Consider the following 24,216-nt stretch of genomic DNA (forward strand, 5'->3'; position numbering starts at 1 on the left):
TCCTCGAGAGCCTGACGAAGCTGATCTTCGGTATATTGAGGCATTATATATAGAAGAAGACATGTGCAAAAGATGAGCCCATTTGGACGCGAATTGAAAATGTTGTGATAAAAGGAGGTTGGGGGTGGGCATTGGGTTGTGGTGGATTTTCGCGTTTTTGTGGGTGCCAGAAACAGGGGGGTGCCAGGAAGTGGGTATGTTGACTTAGACAGTTGGAATCATTGATCATTATTATTCAGGGAATGATAGTTGAAAAAAAAACTTGATCAGATCTTTCAATTCTACGCTATGCTGGTTCTATCAAAACAGAGGAAACATTCGCTCATCAAAGGAAATACAACAGCGTTCAAACGCTCTCTTCAAGACACGATAATGCTATCGATAATGACTGAAACAGCGTATGACCCGGCATCCCAGGTGAAACCTATGGAAAGGGTACCGCTGGCTGCAGTGGGAGTAAAGGTGAAGCTGTATTGTCTGTAACCACCCGCGTTACTGTAGGTCGTCAAGCACGGGTAGCTAGAACTGCCGCAAACCGTTGACGGGCCCATTATGGTATCGCCCCAAGCAACGTAGACCTTCGCATTGTCCTGTTTTCTAGCAGAATCAAGACGGCCTGCATAGAACGTTACGGTCCTAGTGGCTCGAATGGGCAGGCCGGTGATGGATTGATAGATGTAAGCCTGGCGGTTTGAAGTTCCGGACGGGTAGAAAACGCTTTGTGATTGTATTAGCTAGGTACTTGCTTGATGATGGTATCTACTGCCGGTACAGAGAGTTTCGTGACTTACAGAGCTGAGCAACCTGAAGTCTGATGGTTGTCTGAAATGACCGCTGACGTGACAGGATCGCTGGGTTGGTAAAGCGCAAAGCTCCAGCTGTCAAAGCCGCTGTCGAAGCCGCCGTTCTGGACATAACCGCTGTCTATACATTTGTTAGATTATTTGTGGCAGACTGAATTGTTGATTGAGAAGACTCACTGATGGTTGCGCGGCACGCATTAGCCGAAGTAGTTGAAGTGGACGAGGAAGATGATGTCTTCGAAGATGACGAACTGGCGGCAGTAGTACTCGAAGAGCTCGTGGTGGTAATCGTGGAAGTCTTTGTGGACGAACTGCTCGTAGTGATCGTTATGCTCGAAGTGCTAGACGGGGTGGAGGAAGCAGTTGAAGATGACGTGGAGCTTGTCGAAGACTTTGAAGTCGTTGAAGAGCTCGAAGACGAAGTCGAGGTAGATGATGCAGTGGGGCTAGTCGTAGACTTTGAAGTTGTAAAGGAGCTCGAGGTGGTTGAGACAGATGATGAAGTAGTTCTTGTCGAGGTTGTTGAAGTGGTGGGAGAGGACGTCGAGCTAACCGGCAAAGTCAAAGAACCCGAAGCATAGATGTTGAGGCGGTTGCTTCCGCCACAGAATTCTGCCGTGTTGCCCTTGCAAGGCATATCACAACCATCCGATGCCGCCACACCGCCGTTTCTGATCTGGCTATCACACCAACATTCCTGCGAGTACTCGACGCCGGCAACGGGGTATCCAGAAGCAGTGCAAGCCGAAATACATCCGCCGACAGACATGTTCTGTGTGCCACCAACGACGTCAACATTGACCGTAAGAGCTCGGCCAAGTACATTGTCCTTCAAACATCCCTTGTCGGTCCAGCCCGAGGGCAAAACGCTGGGAGTCTTCGGCTTAGCGGATGCCTGGTAGACGTTGACACGATTTGGGCCGCCACAGTACTCAGAGCTGTTGCCGGAGCAGAGCATGTTGCATCCGTCAAAGCCCGAAGAGCCTGCATTGCGGAGCTGGTTGTCGCAATAGCACTCAGATGAGTACTCCACACCGGCAAGTGAGTAGCCGGCAGCCTGGCAAGCGTTGGTGCACTGCAACACGGACATCTTCGAGTCTCCGGCTACGACGCCAGTCCGGTAGGAAAGAAGTCTTGGGCCGGGGTCGTTCTGGCAGCCGAGGGATGACCAACCAAGAGGACCGGGGTTGATCACGGGGACAGCGACGCCGTTTGTGAAAACCGAAAGTCTGTCGCTGCCGCCGCAGGCTTCTGAGCTGTCGCCGCTGCATGGCATGTTGCAGTCTGCTTCGGGCTCCTTCTGCGAAGTTGAAGCCAGTTGGTAGTCGCAGTAACACTGGAAAGGATGGGTGAGTATGTATGCGATGGAGGAGGACAAGGTGGTGTTGCTTACCTCGCTAGAATATTCGACTCCCGCAACGGAGTAGCCCTTGCTGCTGCAAAATGCTACACATGACTCTTCGGTCATGGCGCTGTAATCTCTGTATCCATCCCGTGACAATTGTCGGATGCCATTGTTGTTGTCGGTATAACAGCCAGAGTACGACCATCCAGTCTGTAGGGTTGAGGAAGCTCTGACATCTCGCTTTGCGATGGAAGCTGCATTGGTGCAAGCAGTCAGCGCCAGGAACAAGCCTGAGATAGAGATTTGAAGCTGCATAGTTATGGGTAGAAGAAGAGACAGAAGGATGATGAGCTGGTTGATTCGATATAATTGACATGAACAGTAGGCTGGTTTATAATGACGACGGTGTCATTACCGTCAAGCCCGACTGGGAGTCTGCAGTTGCAGAAGTCCTTTGTGTAACGTACGAGGAATTCCACTGCCAAGGAAGCCATGAACTCAGCTCTCATGGCCATCATGCATATCTAGCGCCGCGAAGAACAATAGTCTTGTTGTCAGAAGCGAAGTTGGGTTGAAAGACTTCCGGGTGAACGTTCCCATTTGGATTCTAGAGGCTGGAGTAACCGTCTGGCTTCGTTCCTGACCTAACAGAAAAGCTAGCTTTTCCCGGCACCTACACAAAGACGTAAATCTTTGCTTCTCGCCGCCACAATCCCTCATCAAACAGGAACGACGGCAAAACTCTGAATGCCATGTTGTAAACCCACGTGTCTGAAGCTTTTTGCCAAGATCTGAAAAGGTACTAAGGATGTAGCCGGCAGCTTTCTCTTTGACCTCAATGGGAACTTGACAACTTGACGGAGCCCATGAGGCAGTGAGAGCTGTGCTTAGCGTCCGGCGATAATTGGAACTAGTATGAAAGCGGCCAAAAACGCCCAGTAACCTCCCACTGAGAAAATTCCGCGTCTTGTTCTAGGGAGCCGGGGGATTAGTTTCGAAACGCACGCTAGCTGGTGATCTTTGTCAGGTTACACAAAGATATCGATCCACAAACGATGTCGCTCAACGATGTCTCAATACTCTGGGGACCTCCCGCCCCGGTTCCTATCTGAGCGTGTGGGTGGCTTCGCCAAATAATGATGCCCGCTGAATACCTAATGTAGGTAGTTGGGATGAACTATAATTCATTCATGGGACGTCAAATCACGCTGAAGCTTTTTAGACTCTACTAAAGTAGTCAACTTGTCAAATGTCAACCTGGCGAAGCTTGAGCTAATTAGACTCCCTTCAGTCTCTGGGCGCGGTCGTATTATGCTGAAGCTGATGCTTTCACAAGCAGGAGCAGGTAGACACCTTCAACGCGAAAAACATCTAAAGAGCAAAGAGAACGCAGGTCATAATATCTTGTGGTCACACATAAATTTAGACTCTCGCCAAACAACTTAAGCATGTTAGAACAAACGCAAAATTGACTTTGATCTTAATTAAAGATGGCCCGTGGCCGCCTCAATCTACACTGACAACAATGAAACATCGAGAGCGCTCAACACCTCTGATGTCTCGTAGTGAAATATACAGTACAGTGACCCCTTCTATTCGAGGTAGTATGTAGGCCATTGAGCCATGGCCGTGTCTCTGGAACAGGATCAATATCAGCATGGGTACCGCTCAAGAAAATAAAGTTCACTACCCACCTATGTGTAATCGTCTATGTGCAGATCATTCCGACGCCGCCGACAGGTGCCCGAGTGGTCTGACAAGTTGTGCCACTGCAGCATGCACGGTCGCCAACATCGCCGCAGTTGGCTATAGATTGCTAGTTAGCTTTGGCTCCCTGGTGCTCAGAAACACGTTAATGTAAGTGTTGACTCGCCGCCCTTGGAAGCGCAGTTATCCTGCCTCGCAATAAGGCCGATGTCGACGGATGCGGCAGAGACTGCGGCGACGATAGTAAGGAGAGTAGCGAGAGTGAACTTCATTTTGAATATGTAATGACTTGAGCTTGTGAATTGAGGTGTCGAGAAAGATAGAGAGAGAAAGAGAGCGAGAGAGCGAGTGATTTGGATATAGGTACTTTGCATGAGGGCATTGCAATGGAATTATATACACATCATTTTCATCCGCTTCCACATCTTTGTAGGCTGGGCACTGACTAGGGGTATCTGTTATGATGTTTGAGAGTCATTGTCCTGTTTTCTTGGCCCATGGCTCTTCGTTTGGGGATTTACGGCATCTCCACCACATGCCGGTGGACTCAATGACTTCTCAATTGCTTCAGGTGCGATACACTACTCAGAAGCCGGATCTCGGCCAGCCAGCCAGGTGTCAGGCAAACGCACGATGCTCGCGACAAACTCAATTATGTGGAGCGTGTGGGCTGTAAAGTCGCTGTTGGCAGGTTGAAACCCTGCGAGTTTTGTGAAGTTGCCGCGTTCCCATTGTCTCATGTTTAGTTGCCGTATATTGTAGTTGCGTCCATCCTAGTTCACTACTTCCTCTTCACTAATCAACATAGGATATCGGATGTAGAGTGGCACTGTCAGTGATCGGCGAACGTCCCTACTCCCACATTCTTCGTATTTTTCGGTCACTGCACTTTGTGCGACTACGCGTATGCCAGTCACAGACCTGACTCGAAGTCAGGGAGCCGAAGAATTATGAGACGATCTAGGGATGAACTGTGGATATCTGTTGCGGCAGTCAGTGGCTGATAGTGTCCCATTGCAGTCCTGATTACCTTTCGACTAATTCACTCTGAAATTCAGGGAGAATAGTTGTGAAAGATAGGTTGAGCGGACTTTTACCCGCGTACAACTAAGTGACGATCTTTCGTCTCATCTTTGTCTCAACCCCAGATCTGGGGACGATTCTCCCGGTGCTTCGAGAACACGTCACGAGCTATATGATGCGTTTCGATAATCTTCGAGGTACCGTCAGACAAGATCCTATGGATCGCGTGGGTGTTTCAGGAAGATCTTTGAACCTCTGATCGACTTTGACTTGCTGGTTTGAACGGTAATCAATGATCAGCAGTGTTTCAACCCAATGAGCTGGAATTGGTATGCGAATGCCAAGGCCTCAATCTTGGTCAAGGTCATACGAAGCTCGGTGTTCCCGTCTTCTAGAACGAGTGATGAGCTAGACGGCCGGTTACACCAGCAACGTCGGTGCAAAGATACACTGATTCGCATGATGTGGTATACAATAGGTTGCTTGCTCTTATCCTTTTTTGGTGAGTGAAATCTTTTCTAAGCCGTCATTCAGGCTTCTACAGCTCCCTATTCTTGGGTTACCATTCGACACTGCTTTTGAAGATATCTCTTAGGTCATGTGTCTCGAAAGACTCCCAATTATCCATTGCTACGATGACGTATGGTCTCAGTTGAAATGAATCCAGTCTCCATGAGAATAGGGAAATTGCTGGATTATACGATAACCCAACCACCTTTGTCATGCGGCAGACTTGAGTTCTGCCTGTCCCAAAGAGGAGATGGCAGCTGGCTTACTAGTGTGAGTTGCGTCCATGACTCCGAGTCTTCTCGGCATTAGGTCTTAGATATGACCGAGGGTGTTGTTTCCGGAACGTAGCTGAAGTTCAGTTCAACGGGAATGAACAGCTCGAATAGCAGGTTCTAGGACATTAATCGGACCATGTGATATTATCAGTCGCGGGGACGACAGTGTCTGCCCGGGTATCAATATCTCAGGTCTACAGGCTATTTGAAAACTCTAAAAATAATGATGGGAAAGGAAGGAGACTGAACACTCACGTTAGAACTCACGCTCCTGCCCAAATTCGAACTGCGTGCCCCTCAGTCAACTCGAACTCTGACTTCATTGGAGTATTTGTTTATTTGACCACTCGATCACCTCGCATACAGCTTGACCTGACCTCGACGACCTAGACGGGCGCTGCTGTGCTGATGACAGGAATGGGATCAGAGGGGGGTAAATAGATACCGTAGGAGTGCCTAGGTACCAGGTGGAGGGAAGATCAGGAGTCCGCTGACTTAGGTTCAACTTTCAGGGAGAAGGAGGGACGCCAAGGTAGGAAGGAGCGATGAAGCTAAGGTACCTGCCTACCTCACCTTACTGCCAATGACTCATATTAAGGTACTTAGTACTGTATTTGTCTTTAAAGATATCTTCTCCATGTCTACGTACGGTCTATTCGCTTCAAAACCACTCTTCAACATCCCTCCTCATCAAAACCTCACCCCCAGCAAGCGTTCCCCCAGCCAACGGCACCTTCAAAATGCCAGTTTCCACCAGATCCTGAGCCAACCGCACAATCAACCCATCACACCCCCTCGCCGCCATGACATCCACAGTAACAGGCAACATCTCCGTCACGTTCGTCACAGAACTCACGCTACCGACCTCTCCCAGGGGGAAAACATGGTCCGGCGCTCCGCTGAAGACGCTCAGCCGACCGTTGGAAAAGCCAAGGGGCGGGGTGGGCGTCGTGGTCGTTGGATAGCGGTTTCGTAGGGAGGCGCGGCCGGATGAACCTACGTAGATGAGGAGGGACGAGGAGCATGTCGATGTTGATGCGGAAGTGTTGAGGGCGGGGGTAGAGGGAGGCAGGATCTCGGTGTTGAACCAGTTCATGAAGAGCGTCTTGTTGGCTCTTGCGTCGTCAAGGGCGCTGGCGGGTTGCCTATCACCCCAGCCCCATCGTGCGAGGGGGACGGGGTTCACAAACGGGAGGCGGCCGTTGTGAGCGGCTGTTAGGTATGATGTTAGTCGGTGTGTAACAACTGTTCCTCAGCTGGCAAGTGACAGAGCAACAGGGCCTTTTCCTCTTTTGAAGACTAGAAAAGCAAAGATACGAAGAAAGAAAGAACACGGAGATAAGCTTACCGGCATAATCAGCATAAAACGGATCACGCACAAGGGGCGTCTGCTCCTTGGTGATGAGCGTGGCATACGTCAACCCCAGGACATCATCCAGCGTCTGATTCCTCACACCCACAGGACCAGTCTCAGCCCAAGCAGACGTCAAATTCAACGCCGTCGCCTTGGCCCCCAGGAACGCACCCAGGTCCTCCGCAAACTTGTTCAGCATCTGCGCGGCTGCTCCATCGTCGGTAGGGAAGTCAACCGTATACACCGTCTTGGGGTACGTTACCTCCGCCTCAATCTCAACCAGCGATGTATAGTTCGCCCCGTACAGCACCTTGTTGGCCTCATCCCAAATGTACGGATCCCGCGTCAAAAAGCCGGCGGTGTCGAGGGTAGGTGACAACGGCATCACACCATCCAACCCAACGAGCCCATGCGAAGGCCGGTTTCCGAAGAGACCCTGCACCGCAGATGGTCCGCGGATCGAACCGCCCGTGTCGCTGCCAACAGCAATATCCAGCCATTCATACGAACCTATCGAGGCTCCGGCGCCAGAGGACGATGACGAGGGGTCGTTGTAGCCGTCGCCGCGCGGGTTGAAGGGGGAGTGGTAATCCACCCAATCCGCCGTCGCCGTTTCGCCGTTGGCAAACTGCGAGGGTTTCTGGTATCCCACCACCACGGCGCCCGCATCGAGTAAAGCTTGGATTGAGGGTGCGGTGGAGGCCGCGGGCGGGTAGAATGCGTACCACGCTCTGTTGCCGTTGGATTTCTTCACGCCCGCGAGGTCGTAAATGTCTTTTACGCCTACGCGGACGCCGGCGAGGGGTTTCTCGGGGGACCGGGCGGAGAGAGAGTAGAGGCGGGAGGGGACGCCGACTGTGAGGGATGCGGAGGCGGGCACCTGGGCGGAGAGGGTCTGGAAGGTGGTATCGGGCTTCTGGAGGAGGGACTCGGAGAAGGCGCCTGCGTAGTCTGGGTACAGGCGGTAGGCTTGGTGGAGGGCGCCGGTGGTTGTGTCGAGGAAGTAGGGGCCCGAGGGGATGTCACTGCTGGCGGTGCTGACCAAGGGCGCGACGATGGACTGGGTCTTATTTGTGCCGTCATAGCTTTCTTTTGTGAGGCACAGCGTGTCGAGGCCGGCGAGAAAGATTGCGCCGAGGAAGGCGGGCTGCCAGACGTCGTCTTGGGAGGTCCAGTTCGCGAAGAGGGAGGGGAGGGAGGATTTGGGGAGGGGTTCGGCGACGACTGTGACGGGGGTGAAGCCAAAGGCGCGGGGGAGGGATTTGATGTTGAAGGAGGAGGAGTTTGAGGGGTTTCCCTGGGAGAAGGGAGAGACGAAGTAGTAGATGTCGTTGAGGAGTAGGGATGCGCCGGTGAAGGTGAGGTCGGCGGCGGCGGCGCCGACGAGGGCGAAGAGTGTGAATGCCTTCATCGCGGGAAGTGACATGTCTCAGTCCTTGCGCTGAGTACCTGGCCTGGGCAGCAAGACTGCTGGACAACTTGGATGCGACATCTCTTTTATATGAGGAATGCGTATATCCGGACTTGGGTTAGAACATCCAATCAAGATGACCAATTCCTGGTATCTGAACGATAGGTAAGGTACGGTAGGTGGAGAGATGGGATTTCCTTTTCCCTGCCCGGGTTTATCTCTGCAGGTTACCTATTGGTGTCTTTTCCCATATCATAACTGGCTTAGCTAGGTCCAAATTGTTCAGGATCAGGACCATGGCAAGAAAGCAATAATAGCTGTCATCTTACCAGGCTTATCTGATTCGGCCGTCCAGGCCTCGGGGGTTGCGGTTGCTTATCATGGGGAGGACTCCACGAAAAGGACCATGTATGCGAGTCCGCATCGCTAGCTTGCAGAGTCTGAGAGCCGGAACCGGTTTAACGGGCTGGGGTATCTTGTCCTTGTCATCATCGCTTTAGTCCCCCCCGCCGAGATGGGGTTGTAGAGCAAATCGGCATACAAAGTAGAATTAGCAAAGTCCATTTGATTATCGAGTCGTTATCCGTTATCGCGGGAATGAGTGTTTCAGGCTCGTATTGACGTTCATCAGAGTCCCGGCCGATGTCGGTAGTTGGATTTCGGTTCCCCGGTGGCCGGGAGTTGTCACCGGTCGGCCGTTACCAACCCCTCCAACCAGAGTACATACATGTTCTTGGCCAAGTGCAACTGGCAGGCACATCACCACGGAAGAAATGTAGAACCTGATGATCAGCATACGTCACATTGAAACGAAGCAGCAGATAAAATCCCATCTCATACAGAGACGTCATCATCTGGGGAAAGAGAACCTAAGAATGAGCTCAACGGGCGCAAGATTCCCGACACGACGGTTCCCCCAGCGTGTTCCCAGCGGGCCGGTAAACTCAGTCGGAGCCGATCCGACACTCAAAAGCATACTCCGTAGACGGTCTCCAATTGCATTCAAACTTTGACAAGCTTATTCCAGTTCCCCGCGCTTGAATTGTTTCTCGAAAGATACAGTCCACGCTAGCTTCAGTCTAGGTTGAAGAAACAGCAGATAAGCCCAACTCTGCTGGATTAGGTTGTCATCAACGAGCGAACCAAAGTGGATAAAGGCACCTGAAATTGGAGAATGGAGAATAGGCCAAGAATTTATGACGAGTTGGAGTCAGTCAAGCCTGTCCTTGGCCGACTAAACACCGCCAGACTGCAGATTAGGTACATGTAATCTTCCTTCCCCCCTTCTCGTCTCCGATATCTCCAAGCCGTCTTCCCTGCGTTGGCTTTTTTACACATGCAGTCTCCAATTGGAGGGGTCTGGTAGTTATCGCAAATGCCGATAGCGACACGGAAAGTACTCTGCAGCACTTTGCCTCACTCCGAATGCGGGACTTTTTACTACGAGGAGCTTCCCACTGATGGAAGAAGTCATTGCTCTTCTGAACGAAAATAAGAGAAGATAAGAAACCGTCTTCATAAGGATGCGAGGAGAGAGTAACCCACTTGCTCACTTCCTAGTCTCCACTGTCAGGATAGTTCCTGTTGACAACCCCACGCATCCCGGTTGCCCGGTTGAACTGTGGCTGGCAACTTCACTCTTAATAGTCATGAGCAACTTCATGTTTGGCACCAATGCCATCACCTTACAACGCACAATAATCATGCATTGGAAACTTGAAGTCGTATCGTCATTAAGTAGTCAAACTCATCAAACAACTCCCGCACAGCCATCCCCATCGGGGTTGTCAGTGTCGAGAAAGTGAGTAGAGTCGACAACTAGAGGTATCCTAGGATGTGCCCAGCCGAGCCATCAATGCTGTTGAAAAAAATCATTCGTCAATGGTTTTGTCCCAGCTTGTCTGGAATTTTTTTGGCCGTCCCGCGCTCTGCTATGCAAACCAAATTCCACGAAACCCGAAAAATGCCAATAACGTTGGCACGTCCATTTCTCCGAATCGACCCTCCACAAGTTGTCGTATGAGAAGGAGACATCAGCCTTGCCTGCGTGTTCCTTGTCGACATCGCCATTTCCCAGCCACGCGTATTATGATATCGACAAAGCTGGGCCCGAAAGTCTCGTACTCAAGGTATAGACTTGTATCGAAAGTCGACCGAAGAAGCCCAAGCAGCCTCATGACCAGCCCAGAGTTTCGAGCGTGTTGCGCGCATCGGACGCGCTCATGCCGCTGACACCCAGCGAGCGTACCTGGGTGCCCTTACGCAACCGCTGAACGCCCACGGCGACCTTCCAGGCCTCTTCTTCATCCAGGACAAACATGTATCGCTTGCCCTCTTGGTCTCGGACTGTAGCGCGCAGCACGTGCAGGCTTTTGGTCTTCCACTCTCCAGTCTGTCCGGATGAAGATGCAATGTTAGTATCTTTGAATTTGGTGTCGCACAAGCCAAGACGACAACAACTCTTGCAAGCACGCAACATTTCGGTCAGGTAGGCATCGGCTTCGTCGCCCGTGAGCGTCTTGGTGGCTCCCCGGTCCGCCGTACGGGCTCGCTGATTCGCCATTTTTTGAAACAAACCCGAAGGATGGTTCGCGGAATTCATCGCAGGGGCAGAAGCAGCATTCGAATTCAAGCAGTGCGGGGGGCACCATACCTCGACCAGCTTTAGCGTCCAAGCCTTGACGTCCCACTCGCGCTGCGGGACGCCGCGGACGTCGTCGTCGATGAAGAGACCTTCGGTTGTGATTCGCAGGATGAGCCCATCTGTCACTGTGCCAAACCCCGAAACGAGCTGGCTCGCAGGTGTCTTTGCGAACTGGTTCATGAACAGATAGACAGCCCTGATGACAATTTTGTCGGGATCCTTGGTCGTGTAAGGGCCGCGCATGCTAGGCGGCGGCGTTGTTCTTGTCGTGGTGGCCGACGGGGCCCACGATGACTCGGAGCCGACGGAAGACGCGGGTCGGTGTCTCGGCTTATCGTAGGGTCGATACGAGTATTGGTCTTCGTCGACAGTGCGTGCCGACGGTCGCGGCGGTTGTCTGGCCGTGTTCGAGGATGAAGCTGCGGAGGGCGCCGGCCTTGGAGGCGGCATAGAGCTAGCAGAGGGGGGAGGTCTCGGGGGAGCGGACGATGCGGACGGGGGAGGTCTCGGCGGCGTGGAAGCCGTCGTGGAGGGGGGAGCTGGGGGTCGGCCGTTGGGCCACATACTCGTCTTCTCGCCGGACGAGTAGGCGTAGCTACTTCCCTTGCGTGCCTTTTCGGCTTCTTCGGCCTCCTTGGCCTTGCGCGCAGCTTCCTCCTTGGCCTTGCGAGCTGCCTCCTCCTCGGCCAGCTTCTTGGCCTTTTCTGCTTCTTCTCGATCCTTCTTTGCCCTTTCTGCTTCCTCGCGCTCTCTCTTGGCTTTCCGAAAGGCTTCGAGTTGCGCCTCGACACGGGCTTTGCGGGCGGCGGCTTCGGCAGCCTCCTTCTTGCGGGCCTCCTCACGTGCCTTGTCCTCCTTCTCCTTGTTGGCCTTGAGCTCCCGCTCCTTTGCCTCCTTTGCTTCGCGTTCCCTGGCGGCTTTGGCTTCCTCTTCTGCCTTTTCTTTTTCGCGCTGTAGTTTCTCTCTTTCCTGACGTTCCTTTTCAAGTTTCTGTTTCAAGTCTTCCTTTTCGCGTATTTCTTGCTCCAATTTTTCTCGCCTTTCGCGGTCCTCTTGCTCCCTCCTCGCTCGTTCTCGAGCTTCTCTCTCTCGAAACTCCCTCAGCTTCCGTGCCGTCTCTGCTTTTCGGCGCTCTTCCTCTTCCTTTGCCTTGCGCTCCTGTTCGCGCTTCTTCGTCTCCTCCCGTGCCTTCTCCCAGGTGTTTGCTTTCGGCGGATCAGGTTTTGGTTTTGGTGGGGGAGGAGGATCTGGTTTCCGAGGTTCCGGCTCTGGCTCAGGTTCAGCTTCAGGTTCCTGAGGGGGTGGAGGCTGAGGTCGTTCTTGCCATTGAGACCTAGGACCGCCGTTTCCCGCGCCGTGATTGGGCGGCGGGCTGTTCGGGGGAGGGCTGTTATATTGATTGCCGTGAGGCGGAGGAGGCGGCGGCGGGCCAGCATTCGCGTAGTTGTTGAAGTTTGCGCCTGAGCCATAGCCACCAGGGCCGGGACGGTAGCCACTCGAGCCGTTATTTGTAGACGCGCCCTGGTTCTGCGACTTGCCCCAAGCCCACGCTCCCACGCCGACGGCTATGACAAGCAGAGCCATACCCATGTTGCCCATGCCTTGGTAGGTAAACCACCATGCCTTGAAAGCAGGGGCCATGCTCTGGAACATGACGACCATGACAAGGGCGCATGCGAAGCCAGCGGCGAAGCTAGGGCCATTGGGGGCCAGTGAAGGCAAATATATGAACCCACCGCCTTTATCGCGCTGGGGAATGACGAATATATCATAATTGCCTGGGCCCAGGCCACTCCCAGGAGGCGGAGAGCCAGCAGTGGTTTTGGGTGCCTCGCCATGAGGCGGAGGCGGTGGAGGAGCGCTCATGCTGAGCGGACCTCACCTCTTGGTGGAGATTGGTGATTTTTGGCAGTGAATGCCGACTGAGGTGGTTGGAATAAGAGCCTTGAAGCTCTTTTGGAGACCTGAGGTCTCGGTAGAGGGTAGTGAAGCAAGCAGAAGTCTAGTGGTATCTCAGGAGGTCCATTGACGGTCGTTATATCGTGAAGCGTCTGCACAGAAGCCATGAGCAATTCTTCTTCTCCTAGCAGCAGCAAAACTGTGTGCCATCTGATAGCTGGAAGGCAAGAAGTGGCAGTGGGAAGACCAGCAGCAAGGCATAGAGTGGCGGAAAGAAAAGGGCAAAGCAGTTTGTAATAAAAGTACTCACAAGCAACAATGCAGAAAAACAAACTCCAGAAGCCAAGCAAGAAAAAGACGGGCAAAGACCAAGACGTCAAAGCGAGAGAGGGGTCGGATCGGGTCTCTTGAGAGGTATTTGTCGTCGATGCTTGGTGCCTGGGCCGAATGAATCGTGGTCTTCCCGCTCCGGCCTTGCGCTTTTTTGCAGGTGGCGGGTGCTTGGTGGTCCAGATTGTGTCCGATCGCGGGGAAGCAGGCTGAGACAAGAAAATATTCTTGTTGTTCTGGAACTTGCCCTGCTGGTTAGTAAGGAAGTTCTAGAGGGAATAGAGCTGTCTGGTGACACGGCGCCGTTCCTGGTGGAGGACGGGTTTGGTGGTGGTGTTGAGGGAAAATATGACGGGGAAGGGGACGAGAAGGGGCCAGGAATTCTTTTGTGTTTACTTTGGGAATTTCTCATGGGCGACCGGGTGGAGAGGTAGCGGCGGATGGTGGTAGACTGGCGGTGGTGGTGGTGGAGGACTTTGGGGGAGTCAAAGTTGGGGGTGGTGTGTGACTGGGCGCTAGGTAGTGGCTGGCAGTACGTACCGACGTCCTTTTAGGTACTTCAAGACGCTGAAAGACACTAAGAGAACAAAAAGAGACCCTTCTGATCGTTATAGCAGACCCACTTATACACACTCTGACCTCTCTTAAGCGAAGGAATGGTGACATTTTGACAGCTGCGAATTGAGCTGAAGGAAGGAAGGCACTTGGGCACTCAGACCCGATACCGAATGGCAGGTGCTGCCGCCAGCTGCACTACGTACTGCGTACTACTTTGTACATAGGTGTTTTGTGTCTCAGAACAACTCCATTCCAACCCCATCTCCTTGTGCCTTATGTTTCTCTGCTTTCAGTTCGCTAGCTTCGAACTTTTTGTTCTTTACCCGTTGCACCTGCATATGGCCGCCTGGGGTAATGTCCTTGGCCGGACTGGAATGCCAACTGAGCGTTCGTCGGGAAAAGACTGCCATCCTAGCTTCCACCTCATACCTGAGAGGATGTTCCTTGCAACCAACGGGACCCTGAAAAAATAAGACAAAAAATCCAAACCGCCAGATGACCAAGCCCCAGCCACCGCTCCCAGCAGACACCGCGATACCTAGGCGTTTATTTCCCTTACGAATAAACATCCAGATGCTTCCACCTGTTCACTACGCCTGCAGGATGACCTCTCGCTATCCTCCTTCGATCATCAATACTGCAAAGGAAGGACATCAGCCAACGAAAGAACGGCGAACGAACTTTGTCCACTCATCGCCAACAGATCATCACAACAAATCACCGTTGCCGAGACCACCAAGACCCTCTTCGCCCAGCTCAATCGAGCAAACCGCCTCCGATTCAGACCCTCCTCCCCTCTTCTAACGGTCCAATCTTAAGACTTCACTCAATCTCCTGCCTGTGACAGGCTATCAACCGAGTCGCATGCGGTCTGTCTGAGCGGTCAATCATTGGGAATCACTCGGAATCACAGAGAGAAAGCTCCACCTGGGACGCCATGGCAGCGAATCGCGGGTCTTGAGGCTATTTCCCCCGGTAATAGGCGGCAGGCCCTCGGCGCCAGCACATCCACTTTGGACATACACAGTAGGAGGGCGGTGCGGGAGAGTAGCAGGAGGGGGAAAAGAGGAGAGCCACCGTCGACGGAGTCCACACGACCTCCGCCGGTCCCGTACGGAGGGAGTATCGTCGCAATCACCTCGACTTTCATCATCCTGCTCTCGCGCCCAGCTCACTGGGTTTCCCTTGGGTCGATTAGGTTCAATACTCGATGGGCTCGAATACGACGGCTGATCGGGCGAACACTGCGATTGCGACTGCAACATTGCAATGAGCCAGGCTGGGCAAGCAGGGCACCGTTGGGCGCCAATTGTGACAATGCGGCGTCATCTCATCTCAACGGTCGTTGTGGTGGAGCAGGGTGGTGCTTCTGTCTCGACTCTTCTCCCTCTTTGTCGTTTTTTTCTTTCACACCTTTTTTAAACTTTCCCCCTCTTGGAAACGGTGCCTCGGAGTCGTTGCCCAGCAACCGCGGGAAGTCCCTTGCACCGTCGGGTGTACGGTGTGCCCCATCCCGGCGCTCGGGTGACGTACCAAATGTCACCAAGAGGGCGTGGCCACAACGTGCCACCGTGCCACACTAAACGTCTTTCTGCCGGCCGGCAACCGCTGACTTTACGGATACAGATACTTCGACACAACATCCAGGCAGCCAAAGGTTGAGTCGAGAGACGCAAAAAACAGCCAAACTGACGATGGCTTCACTTTGCGCATGCATACACCAAAATTATATCGGCCCTCCCTAGTCTCCAGTCTTCGCCCAATGACCACGTGCTTCACATTTCTTTTCCCGCGACGAGGCGAAAAAGGGAGAAATCAGGGCGATGTGACGGCAACTGCATGCAACCAACCCGCCACTCGATAACGGCAGGGGGTCCCCGTCCGTAAGCAACCGCCGTCTGCATGTGCATGAGGAACGGTCCGGCGCGAGAGAAACACAGCATCGTCGCGTCCCCTACTGCATCTCCCGACTTCCGAGATCTCCTAGAGCTGATTGTCCTGGGATAACATGGCTGCTGCAGTAAGGCTGGCGATATAGGTCAGCATCCGAGGCAGCCTCTGGTACATCATGTTGTCTTGGCATAATCGGGATTCTACGTGCAAGCGTGAGGGTATCAACTATGGCCAAGAGCCCCCCTCTTACAACCTGTTGGCCGAGCTCTTTGACATCAATCTGTTTATGCTCACCAATGCAACATGGACGGCCTCCTTCTAGCGCCAGAATTTGATAGAAGATCCATTGAGCCTGGAGGGAAAGGCGTTACATAATTGGCCTACGGCCTCAGACCGAGTGCGTTCAAGGGCGCGTACTAGGCCATGCGGGTGACTGGCCCATCGAAGCTTCCCAGACGAGCTCAATCTTGTCTACCTTGTTAGGGTGACTTTGCACGAGTAAAGACTTCGCCTCAAAAAGGCTCCATCAGGCGCAAGATTCCAGTCTCTTGGCTTTGTAAATAACGATACAACCTAGGCCACACAGCCTCGTCGGTAACCTCACACCGGTGGTGAGTACGTATTTGGAACACCGCTGTAGGAATTCAACGGTAAGGCCCAGTGAGTTGGCCATTCTACTGCTGTACATGGGTATATGGCAACACCAATGCCAGCACGATCTACGCTTTGCTCCGGCAGAAACCCATGTTCTGATCTGCATGTGTGGACAATGTAATCATGAATGAGTAAAACATCAATCTGGATAGAACTTAAAACTCCCAAGCTAGAACTGCCATGAGGTAAGACACACTGGTATTTCCAATCTCAACTCGGAAAAAAACAAACAAAAGAGACCAAAACTAGGAGAAATGATCAGAGAGAAAAAATGAGTTGAAATCGCTATTGTTGCAAAGTATGTAAAGTTGTCGAGAAAAAAAAAAGAAGCCCCCTTCGTACTCGCGTACGTAAAACGTCGTTGTACTGTCCAGGCAAGAAAAACCATCCACTCATACCGAACGAAGGGTATGGTTAGGTGAATTTCATCGACGAGCCCGCGCGACCAACAAGACGGACCCAAACTCCAGGCACCATGCAAAAGAATCCAATACCCGCCCGCCGACCCAAAGAAACCACACCACGACACCGAGGACAGCAACCACGGACCGAGCAGCGAGACCGCCCGCGACAACCAACGGCGGTGCTGCTGTAGGCCGAGGCACCGTACCCGTCACAATCACCGTCCCTACTTCCTCAACCTCTTCCTCTGACAGCGACCCGCGTCAAAACTTCTTGATACGCTTCTTGGCGACATCAATCTTGCCCCCGACCCGATCGGCGTCCTCGTTCAGCCGGTCCAGCATCTTGGTCTGCTCCGTCACCTCCTCGTTGATCTGCAGCCCAATCTCTTTTTGCCGCCGCACAATCGCCGCCAGGGTATTCACCTGCTCATCCTGCTCGCTCATCATCTGCCGCTGTAGCTGCACGACCCCGTTGTTGTCCAGCTCCCGCGTCCGCTCCGTCTCCGGCAGCGGGGCCCCCAGGACCCGTCCGCCCGTCCTCGCCCCACCGCCGCCGCCGCTTCTGCCGAGTAATGCAGCCTTGTCGCCCGCCGAGGCCCACCCTTCCCGTCCGCCGGGTCCGCCGCCACCGTTTCTGCTGCTTCCCTGCGCCATGCTGTTGCTGAGTTTGTCGAGCCCTTCCCTTTCGACGCGAGCGGAGGAGAGCAGGTCTCGCCTGCGCCGCAATTCGCCGTCGCCGAGCCGTCCGCCCTCCTGCATGGCCCTCAACCCGTCCGCGAGGGTGCTCACCAGCGTATTAGCCTTGACCAGCGCCTTCTTGGCAGCGGCCCCGGCCTCGGCGGCAGCAGAGGTGTTGTTACTATCCACGGCGCCGTCCCTTCTCGCGAGCTGATTCCGCGCGTCGTGGAGGCAGCTCTTCATCTCGCGGTGCAGATCGAGCCAGGTCGTCGGGTCGGCGGCGCCCGCGCGACCGCTGGTGATGAGGCCGTGGGCGCTGGCAGCCGAGTTGCCCGTGCTGCCGACGCCCGTGCTAGGGAGGTTGAGAAAGGTGCGCCAGGCCGAGGTGTCGCGCCAGCGGCGGTCGGGGGACTCTGCGATGGCTCGAAGGTAGGCTTCGAGACCCTTTCGGCGTTGTTCTGTGAGGTCTGGGGAGGAGACTGTGGATTTGAACCAGGACTTGCCCGGGAGGGGGTTGGGGGGCGCGGCGCCGACGAGGGAGGTGAGGGTCTGGTGGAGGGATGCAAAGTCGGAGTAGCGCTTTTGAACGACGAAGGATTTGAGGGGCAGGCGGAGGGTGATGTTGTAGAGGGTGTAGGGTTTCGATTCGCCGGTCGAGAGGATGGTTGAGGGGATGGAGATTTCGGCGGGAGGCGCCATTGTGTGTGAAGGGTGTGTGTTGTTGTGGTTTGTTCGAGGCGGGAAGTTGTGTAGAAAACAGAGTTTTGTTTTTGAAGATTGGCGATGAGCGGAGGATGGGATTGTTTGTCGGGTTTGAACGAGGCGGGAGGAAGGCTCGGACGAGCCTGGTGGTCTGTATCGTAGCTCTAGTCGTCGATGGCAGGTTGTAGAGATGGAGAGAATCGATGCTCTGTTGTTCTTGTCGCTCCTCTGGAGGTCGTCGGTCGTTGGTTAGATAACGTTGAGGAAATGGGATGGCTCGCAAAACAACAAAAGACAGCCGTCGTACTGGTCAAGTATCTTTCCGTGTTTGGTGGTCGGAATGATGGCCTTGGTCAGTTGTTTGCGTCAGGTTCAAAAAAAAAAGTTTCGGGGCAATGTCTGAGGTTCTTGTCTCTCCTTTCGTTCAGTCGTCTGGAGGGAAGGAGACGGGAGTGAGAAAGAGAGAGCGGTCACCTCAGGTTTCCAGTCAATGTACTGGAACCAAGGTACCTTGCTGTCCCGGTACGCTTGTGCAGTGCCTCAGCATGGGCCTGGATTGCTACTTCGAGGTCCCCTGTCAACCCCAGCTTCCCTAACACGGCAGCCTGCTTGGGCCTAGGTAGCACTTTTGGCACTGGAAGAGTCGGGTAAGTCGACGGTCGTGTGCCGCTAATTGCTCCAAAGCTGACGCCTGTGGCGCATTGCGTGGAACCACTAAAATTGGGCCCGCAGCAGGAATGACCGCATTTCTGGGACATGCTCAGCTGGGCACCTCGCTTTCTCAGGCACCTGGTCAATCAGGCCAGGAACTGGGCGCTGATGACAGTGAAACCCAAGTCCGATCTAATCAACATCTGGTCGATCAACATAAATGATTATCGATACTATTGTAGTGACTCGTACGGTAATGTCATATATTGATGGAAACGTCTCTTGGTAATCGATCAATGTACTTTTGTAGAAATCCAAGTTTGGAAGTAAGTACTTAAGAGTCAATATGCAAAGCGTGCCGGCATAAACTACTCGAGCATAACATGACGCTTCTGCCAAGTCATCTGCAGTGAACAGTCTCACACAGCTCTCAGACTACAGACTCGACTTCCGCTCTGTGATGGGTGTGAAGTCGAGGCTTACACTTCTATGATAAGAACCAGATCCTGCAGTACCAAACGTAAGATCGGAAGCACGCCAAAAGGAACCGGATAGCCATAGTGGAATGTGGTCTTGGACGCTTGGCTCAAGCCCTCATACTCTCTTCGTGTCACCCACGAAAACTGACTCGAGGTTCTCAGACAAAACGTTCTGATTCTATCATGGCTGCTCATGTGGAACGGGACTGCCGCAAGCTCTGACCGACTCCTGTCTCGACAGTCCGAGGGCCGCTCAGCCTCATCGCCAGTATAATGATTATTACGTGCCGTAGGGTATTTGTACTAGCGCCAAACCCATGTGCTTTTACCTCCCAAATCCCCTGAACACAACCTCCCATCCAACAATACAGCCTCTCTTCCATCTGTGTCATCGTCGCCCTACCTCAAAGCCTCCCGATTTAGAAGGTCTCCTGGTCGTCGACAGCCTCGCCCTCAGCCGGGATCTCGAATCCCTCCTCCGTCGAGTACAGGATAGTCTGGATCTGCTTGACGAGGCCGTCCTCCTGCTTCTCAAGCTCAGGGTCCTCCTCCACGGCCTGCTGCACCAGGAGCTCGATATCGCGGAGCTTGCTGAAGTAGAAGTCACGCTCGCGCTCGAGGCCGACGACCGTCTCCTTGAGAGTGGCGTTCTCTTGCTGCAGGGCAGCTGTGCCGGGGCCTGCCGCCTTGGGAACACGTGCACCGCCGAGGGGTGTGGTACCGCCCCGTCTGGCGGCAGCCGCACCGGTACCGGACGCGGCACGAGGAGCAGGGCCACCGCCAGAGGGCACGGGGGCGCCCTTTCGCCGGGAGACGGCGTCGTACTCCTGATCGGGGAAGTTCAGGTCCCAGAACTTCTTGGTCCATTGCAGGAACTCGAGGTTGTCCTGCATCTTGCACTTGACCAACGCTTCGACGGGGATGGGCTTGTCGACCTGGTGCTTGTGGAAGCAGTCTGTTCAGGAAGTGTCTTGTCAGCCATGACTATTCGTTTCCGTGTATGATGGAATGGAGGTGGACGCAGAGGCGAGACGGCGTGGGAAGGCGCAAACTTACTCTGCAGCACCTTGAAGTTCTGAATGTATGCATATTCGCTGTTGACGTTGAACTTGACTCTAGACATGGGGATATCCATGAAGATGCTGTCAAACACCTGGCAGAGAGCTGCACTGCAGATTGAAACGAAACATTAGCAACCACCATCATCAAAATCATCATTGGGTCCCACAATAAACACATGGCGGGGGAGGGGTATCCGATCAGCAACGTACCCGGTACCGCATTGCTCGACCTTTGTGATGTTGAGAGAGAGAAGCTGGTTCAGCCACTGGATGAGTTCTTGTCTGGAAATCCATGCCGTGTCAGCCAACAGTTGCGAGGCGCAAACGTCCAAGATGCTGCCGGATGTAGCACCGCGATGGAAGGGGATGGAAGCTTTGCCCACCTGGATTCGCCCATTTTGTATGTGTGTGTTTGCCTCTGCGGCCGGAACTGTGTTGACAATCGGGAAAACGCGCTCGGGATGGATGTCAAAAGGAAATTCGCAAGGGCGCTCGAGAGAAGCAGAGACGCGGTTGGTAGTAGTGGGTGTTGGTGGTCGAAGAAGTCGAGAAGGAGACGTGTGGAAAGTAGTAAGGTGCCGAGATTGGTTAGGACCAAAAATGACAAGTTGTAGAGCAACAGGGCAGAAATTAAATCTCGTTGCTTTGTCGGCGCCCGGCGTGAAGGCTGCCAAAATTGTTGCCAATAAAATGGTCGCCCAATCAACCATGGTGGGGTCTATCGGGAGTTGCCCCTGCCCCTAAAATCTGATGACAAACACCATCACGTGCATAAGTCCCAGTCCAGATCAGTACGTATCTTTTTCTTTTGTTTCTTCCTTCTGATGAACGAACGATCCAAGGCCCACTCTATCCCAATAGTCTCGCGTCTGACCGCCCATGACAGGGGGATGGTCTCTGAAGACGGCAGAAAAAGTTTAGCTCCACCGTCCGTCCAGAAAAATTTCTGGCTCTGGGAACTGCTGGAGTGTGAGAACAGGCGTGTGTGTGAAAGCTTGACGATACCCCGCGGTCCCGACAACTGTCTTTCTCAACCACCATTCCACCACTCAACATGGCGCCTTCTCACAAGCGCAAGCAGATTGACGACGACTTCGTTCACACAATCTCCGACAATGACGAGGAAATTGTCGAGGAGGAGACCGTGGCACCGCCGCCCAAAAAGAAGGTGAAGGCCACCAAGAAGTCGAAAAAGGCCGCCAGAGAAGAGTCGCCAGAGAACGAAGTCGCCGAGGGTATCTGGGGCCAGAAAGACGAAGACGATGGTGCTATGGATTCGGATTTTGAATTTGCGCAAGACAATGCCATCGAATTCGGCGACGCAGAACTCGAGGGTTGGGGCTTCGAAGGCGCAAAGAAGTCCATGAACAGCAATGCTGCAGCGGGTGTTGACCTGGACGAAATCATTCGCAGAAGACGGGCAAAGAAGGGTGGCGAGGACAAGCCGAAGGAGGACAAAGAGGAGGTTGCGGCAGACGCCGAGGTGGATAACGACATGGACGTAGATATCGACCTCGACGACGACGAGGATGGAGTTCTGGCCGACGATGCCTTTGGCATGGGCGTGGATCCTGGTGCCGAAGATTCTGATGCCGAAAAAGAAGACTCTGACGCAGAGGACGCAGATGATGCAGAAGACGACGACGATGCAGCATCCGACAACGATTCCGTTGCGACACCCGTGGATCATCCCGACGACCGTGGATCTGATGATGAAGAGGAGGAAGACGCAGAAGAACAAGCGAAGCGTGACGCTTTCTTCGCCCCCGAGGAGCCTGCAAAGCCCGGCAAGAAGGATACGGCATCATCATTCCAGGCCATGTCTCTTTCACGTCCTCTTCTGAGAGGTCTGGCTGCTGTCGGCTTCTCCAAGCCTACGCCCATTCAAGCCAAGACTGTGCCCATTGCCTTGATGGGCAAGGACGTTGTCGGTGGTGCGGTAACTGGTTCAGGAAAGACGGCCGCCTTTGTGGTCCCCATTCTCGAGCGTCTCCTGTACAGGCCCAAGAAGGTGCCGACGAGCCGTGTCGTCATCCTCACTCCTACCCGTGAACTGGCTATCCAGTGTCACGCTGTCGCCACCAAGCTGGCCGCTTACACCGATATCAAGTTCACTCTCGCTGTTGGTGGTCTGAGTCTCAAGGCTCAGGAGGTCGAGCTGAGACTGAGGCCAGACGTTATCATCGCCACGCCCGGTCGTTTCATTGACCACATGAGAAACTCTGCCAGCTTCAACGTCGATACCGTGGAGATTCTCGTGCTCGACGAAGCCGATCGCATGCTTGAGGATGGTTTCGCCGATGAATTGAACGAGATCTTGACGACCCTGCCCAAGTCAAGACAGACGATGCTGTTCTCCGCCACCATGACATCTTCCGTCGACAGGCTGGTGCGAGTGGGCATGAACAAGCCCGCCAGAGTCATGGTGGACTCACAAAAGAACAAGACCGTCACTACCTTGGTGCAAGAGTTTGTACGCCTGAGGCCCGGTCGCGAGGAGAAGCGCATGGGCTACCTCGTGCACATCTGCAAGACAATGCACACCGAGCGTGTCATCATCTTCTTCCGCCAAAAGAAGGACGCTCACCGAGCAAGAATCATCTTTGGACTGTTTGGCTTGTCTTGCGCAGAGCTACACGGTAGCATGAACCAAGCTCAGGTGAGTTCTTACAATTTCTTCTTGATTGAATACAACTGCTGACCAAGTTTACAGAGAATTGCCAGTGTTGAAAACTTCCGCGACGGAAAGGTCAACTACCTTTTGGCGACGGATCTTGCGTCTCGTGGTCTCGATATCAAGGGCGTCGACACCGTCATCAACTACGAAGCACCCCAAAACATTGAGATTTACGTGCACAGAGTCGGTCGTACAGCTCGTGCCGGTCGCACCGGTGTGGCCATCACGCTGGCGGCAGAGCCGGACCGCAAGGTCGTCAAGGCGGCGGTCAAGGCCGGCAAGGCCAACGGCGCCAAGATCATGAGCCGCGTCATCGAGCCAACGGAGGCGGACAAGTGGCAGGACCAGGTGGACGAGATGGAGGACGAAATCGAGGAGATCATGGTCGAAGAGAAACAGGAGAAGCAGTTCCAGCAGGCCGAGATGCAGCTCAAGAAAGGCGAGAATATCATGCAGCACGAGGCCGAGATCAAGGCGCGGCCGAAGCGGACGTGGTTCGAGACGGAGGAGGACAAGAAGAAGGCCAAGATTGCGGGGCGGGAGGAGCTTAACGGACCGAAGAACGGCAAGAAGCCGAAGCTGAGCAACAAGGACAAGAAGAAGCTCGACGCCAAGGAGATGAGGAGCGAGGACAAGGTGTGGAAGAAGGGCCGGGCGGAGCGTGACGGCAAGGGCGCGGTGCTGAACCTGAAGAAGCAGCCCAAGAAGAAGAATGTGCCGGCCAAGGGGAGGACCAGGGCGAAGCTGGCGCGCCAGAAGCGGTGATTTTGAGGTGCTCTACGGTGTCCAAAAGTCTAGACTACAATACCATGTTACAATACCATTTCATTTCTTCGCTATGGTCCATTGCCACTCATTTGCTGAATTAAAGGGGGCTAGTAAGGTGTGAGTACCTTCTGCTTCTACATACAACTACATGAACATGTAGGATGAAGTAGCAAGCCACCACTTAGGTACTCCGGACTGCAGATGAACCATGGAGTAAACAGTCTGTGCTTCTTGCTTTTGGGGGCCAAGCGACGTTGCAATTATCCCATGTCATCCCCGGCCGATCATCAAAGATGCACCTGCCATCACTACAAGGCTTAAGCTGTGTTAAGTATGTGCTAACAGCTTGTCAGCTAGCCGAAAATACCTTACACCGAGCGGCCCAGATGT

The 24,216-nt window shown here is 53.7% G+C and overlaps 8 protein-coding genes across 8 annotated transcripts; 1 reads left to right on the forward strand and 7 right to left on the reverse strand.

The window, feature by feature from the left end:
* Positions 1–359: 359 nt before the first annotated feature.
* CTAM01_11612 (WSC domain-containing protein) lies at positions 360–2,666 on the reverse strand (the record flags this gene model as incomplete). The annotated part of the gene is made up of 5 exons (XM_060527623.1): positions 360–717; positions 792–924; positions 981–2,139; positions 2,197–2,499; positions 2,616–2,666. The coding sequence occupies 5 exons, from the start codon at positions 2,664–2,666 to the stop codon at positions 360–362; spliced, it is 2,004 nt and encodes a 667-aa protein (XP_060377664.1).
* A 1,190-nt stretch (positions 2,667–3,856) lies between these two features.
* CTAM01_11613 (uncharacterized protein) lies at positions 3,857–4,127 on the reverse strand (the record flags this gene model as incomplete). The annotated part of the gene is made up of 2 exons (XM_060527624.1): positions 3,857–3,954; positions 3,998–4,127. 2 exons carry the CDS (start codon positions 4,125–4,127, stop codon positions 3,857–3,859), a joined length of 228 nt encoding a protein of 75 aa, XP_060377665.1.
* A 2,197-nt stretch (positions 4,128–6,324) lies between these two features.
* On the reverse strand, positions 6,325–8,428 carry CTAM01_11614 (uncharacterized protein; the record flags this gene model as incomplete). Its single annotated transcript, XM_060527625.1, has 2 exons — positions 6,325–6,875; positions 7,012–8,428. The coding sequence occupies 2 exons, from the start codon at positions 8,426–8,428 to the stop codon at positions 6,325–6,327; spliced, it is 1,968 nt and encodes a 655-aa protein (XP_060377666.1).
* A 2,173-nt stretch (positions 8,429–10,601) lies between these two features.
* Positions 10,602–12,938, reverse strand: CTAM01_11615 (uncharacterized protein; the record flags this gene model as incomplete). The annotated part of the gene is made up of 1 exon (XM_060527626.1): positions 10,602–12,938. One exon carries the CDS (start codon positions 12,936–12,938, stop codon positions 10,602–10,604), a length of 2,337 nt encoding a protein of 778 aa, XP_060377667.1.
* A 2,696-nt stretch (positions 12,939–15,634) lies between these two features.
* On the reverse strand, positions 15,635–15,802 carry CTAM01_11616 (uncharacterized protein; the record flags this gene model as incomplete). Its single annotated transcript, XM_060527627.1, has 1 exon — positions 15,635–15,802. One exon carries the CDS (start codon positions 15,800–15,802, stop codon positions 15,635–15,637), a length of 168 nt encoding a protein of 55 aa, XP_060377668.1.
* Positions 15,803–17,071: 1,269 nt separating this feature from the next.
* CTAM01_11617 (PX domain-containing protein) lies at positions 17,072–18,187 on the reverse strand (the record flags this gene model as incomplete). Its single annotated transcript, XM_060527628.1, has 1 exon — positions 17,072–18,187. One exon carries the CDS (start codon positions 18,185–18,187, stop codon positions 17,072–17,074), a length of 1,116 nt encoding a protein of 371 aa, XP_060377669.1.
* A 1,552-nt stretch (positions 18,188–19,739) lies between these two features.
* On the reverse strand, positions 19,740–21,091 carry CTAM01_11618 (EB1-like domain-containing protein; the record flags this gene model as incomplete). The annotated part of the gene is made up of 3 exons (XM_060527629.1): positions 19,740–20,275; positions 20,377–20,489; positions 20,592–21,091. The coding sequence occupies 3 exons, from the start codon at positions 21,089–21,091 to the stop codon at positions 19,740–19,742; spliced, it is 1,149 nt and encodes a 382-aa protein (XP_060377670.1).
* Positions 21,092–21,435: 344 nt separating this feature from the next.
* Positions 21,436–23,823, forward strand: CTAM01_11619 (DEAD/DEAH box helicase; the record flags this gene model as incomplete). The annotated part of the gene is made up of 2 exons (XM_060527630.1): positions 21,436–23,040; positions 23,095–23,823. 2 exons carry the CDS (start codon positions 21,436–21,438, stop codon positions 23,821–23,823), a joined length of 2,334 nt encoding a protein of 777 aa, XP_060377671.1.
* Positions 23,824–24,216: the final 393 nt, after the last annotated feature.

The sequence above is a fragment of the Colletotrichum tamarilloi genome, assembly GCF_030869305.1.
Source record: "Colletotrichum tamarilloi strain Tom-12 chromosome Unknown Scaffold_65.1, whole genome shotgun sequence".
Lineage (NCBI taxonomy): Eukaryota > Fungi > Ascomycota > Sordariomycetes > Glomerellales > Glomerellaceae > Colletotrichum > Colletotrichum tamarilloi.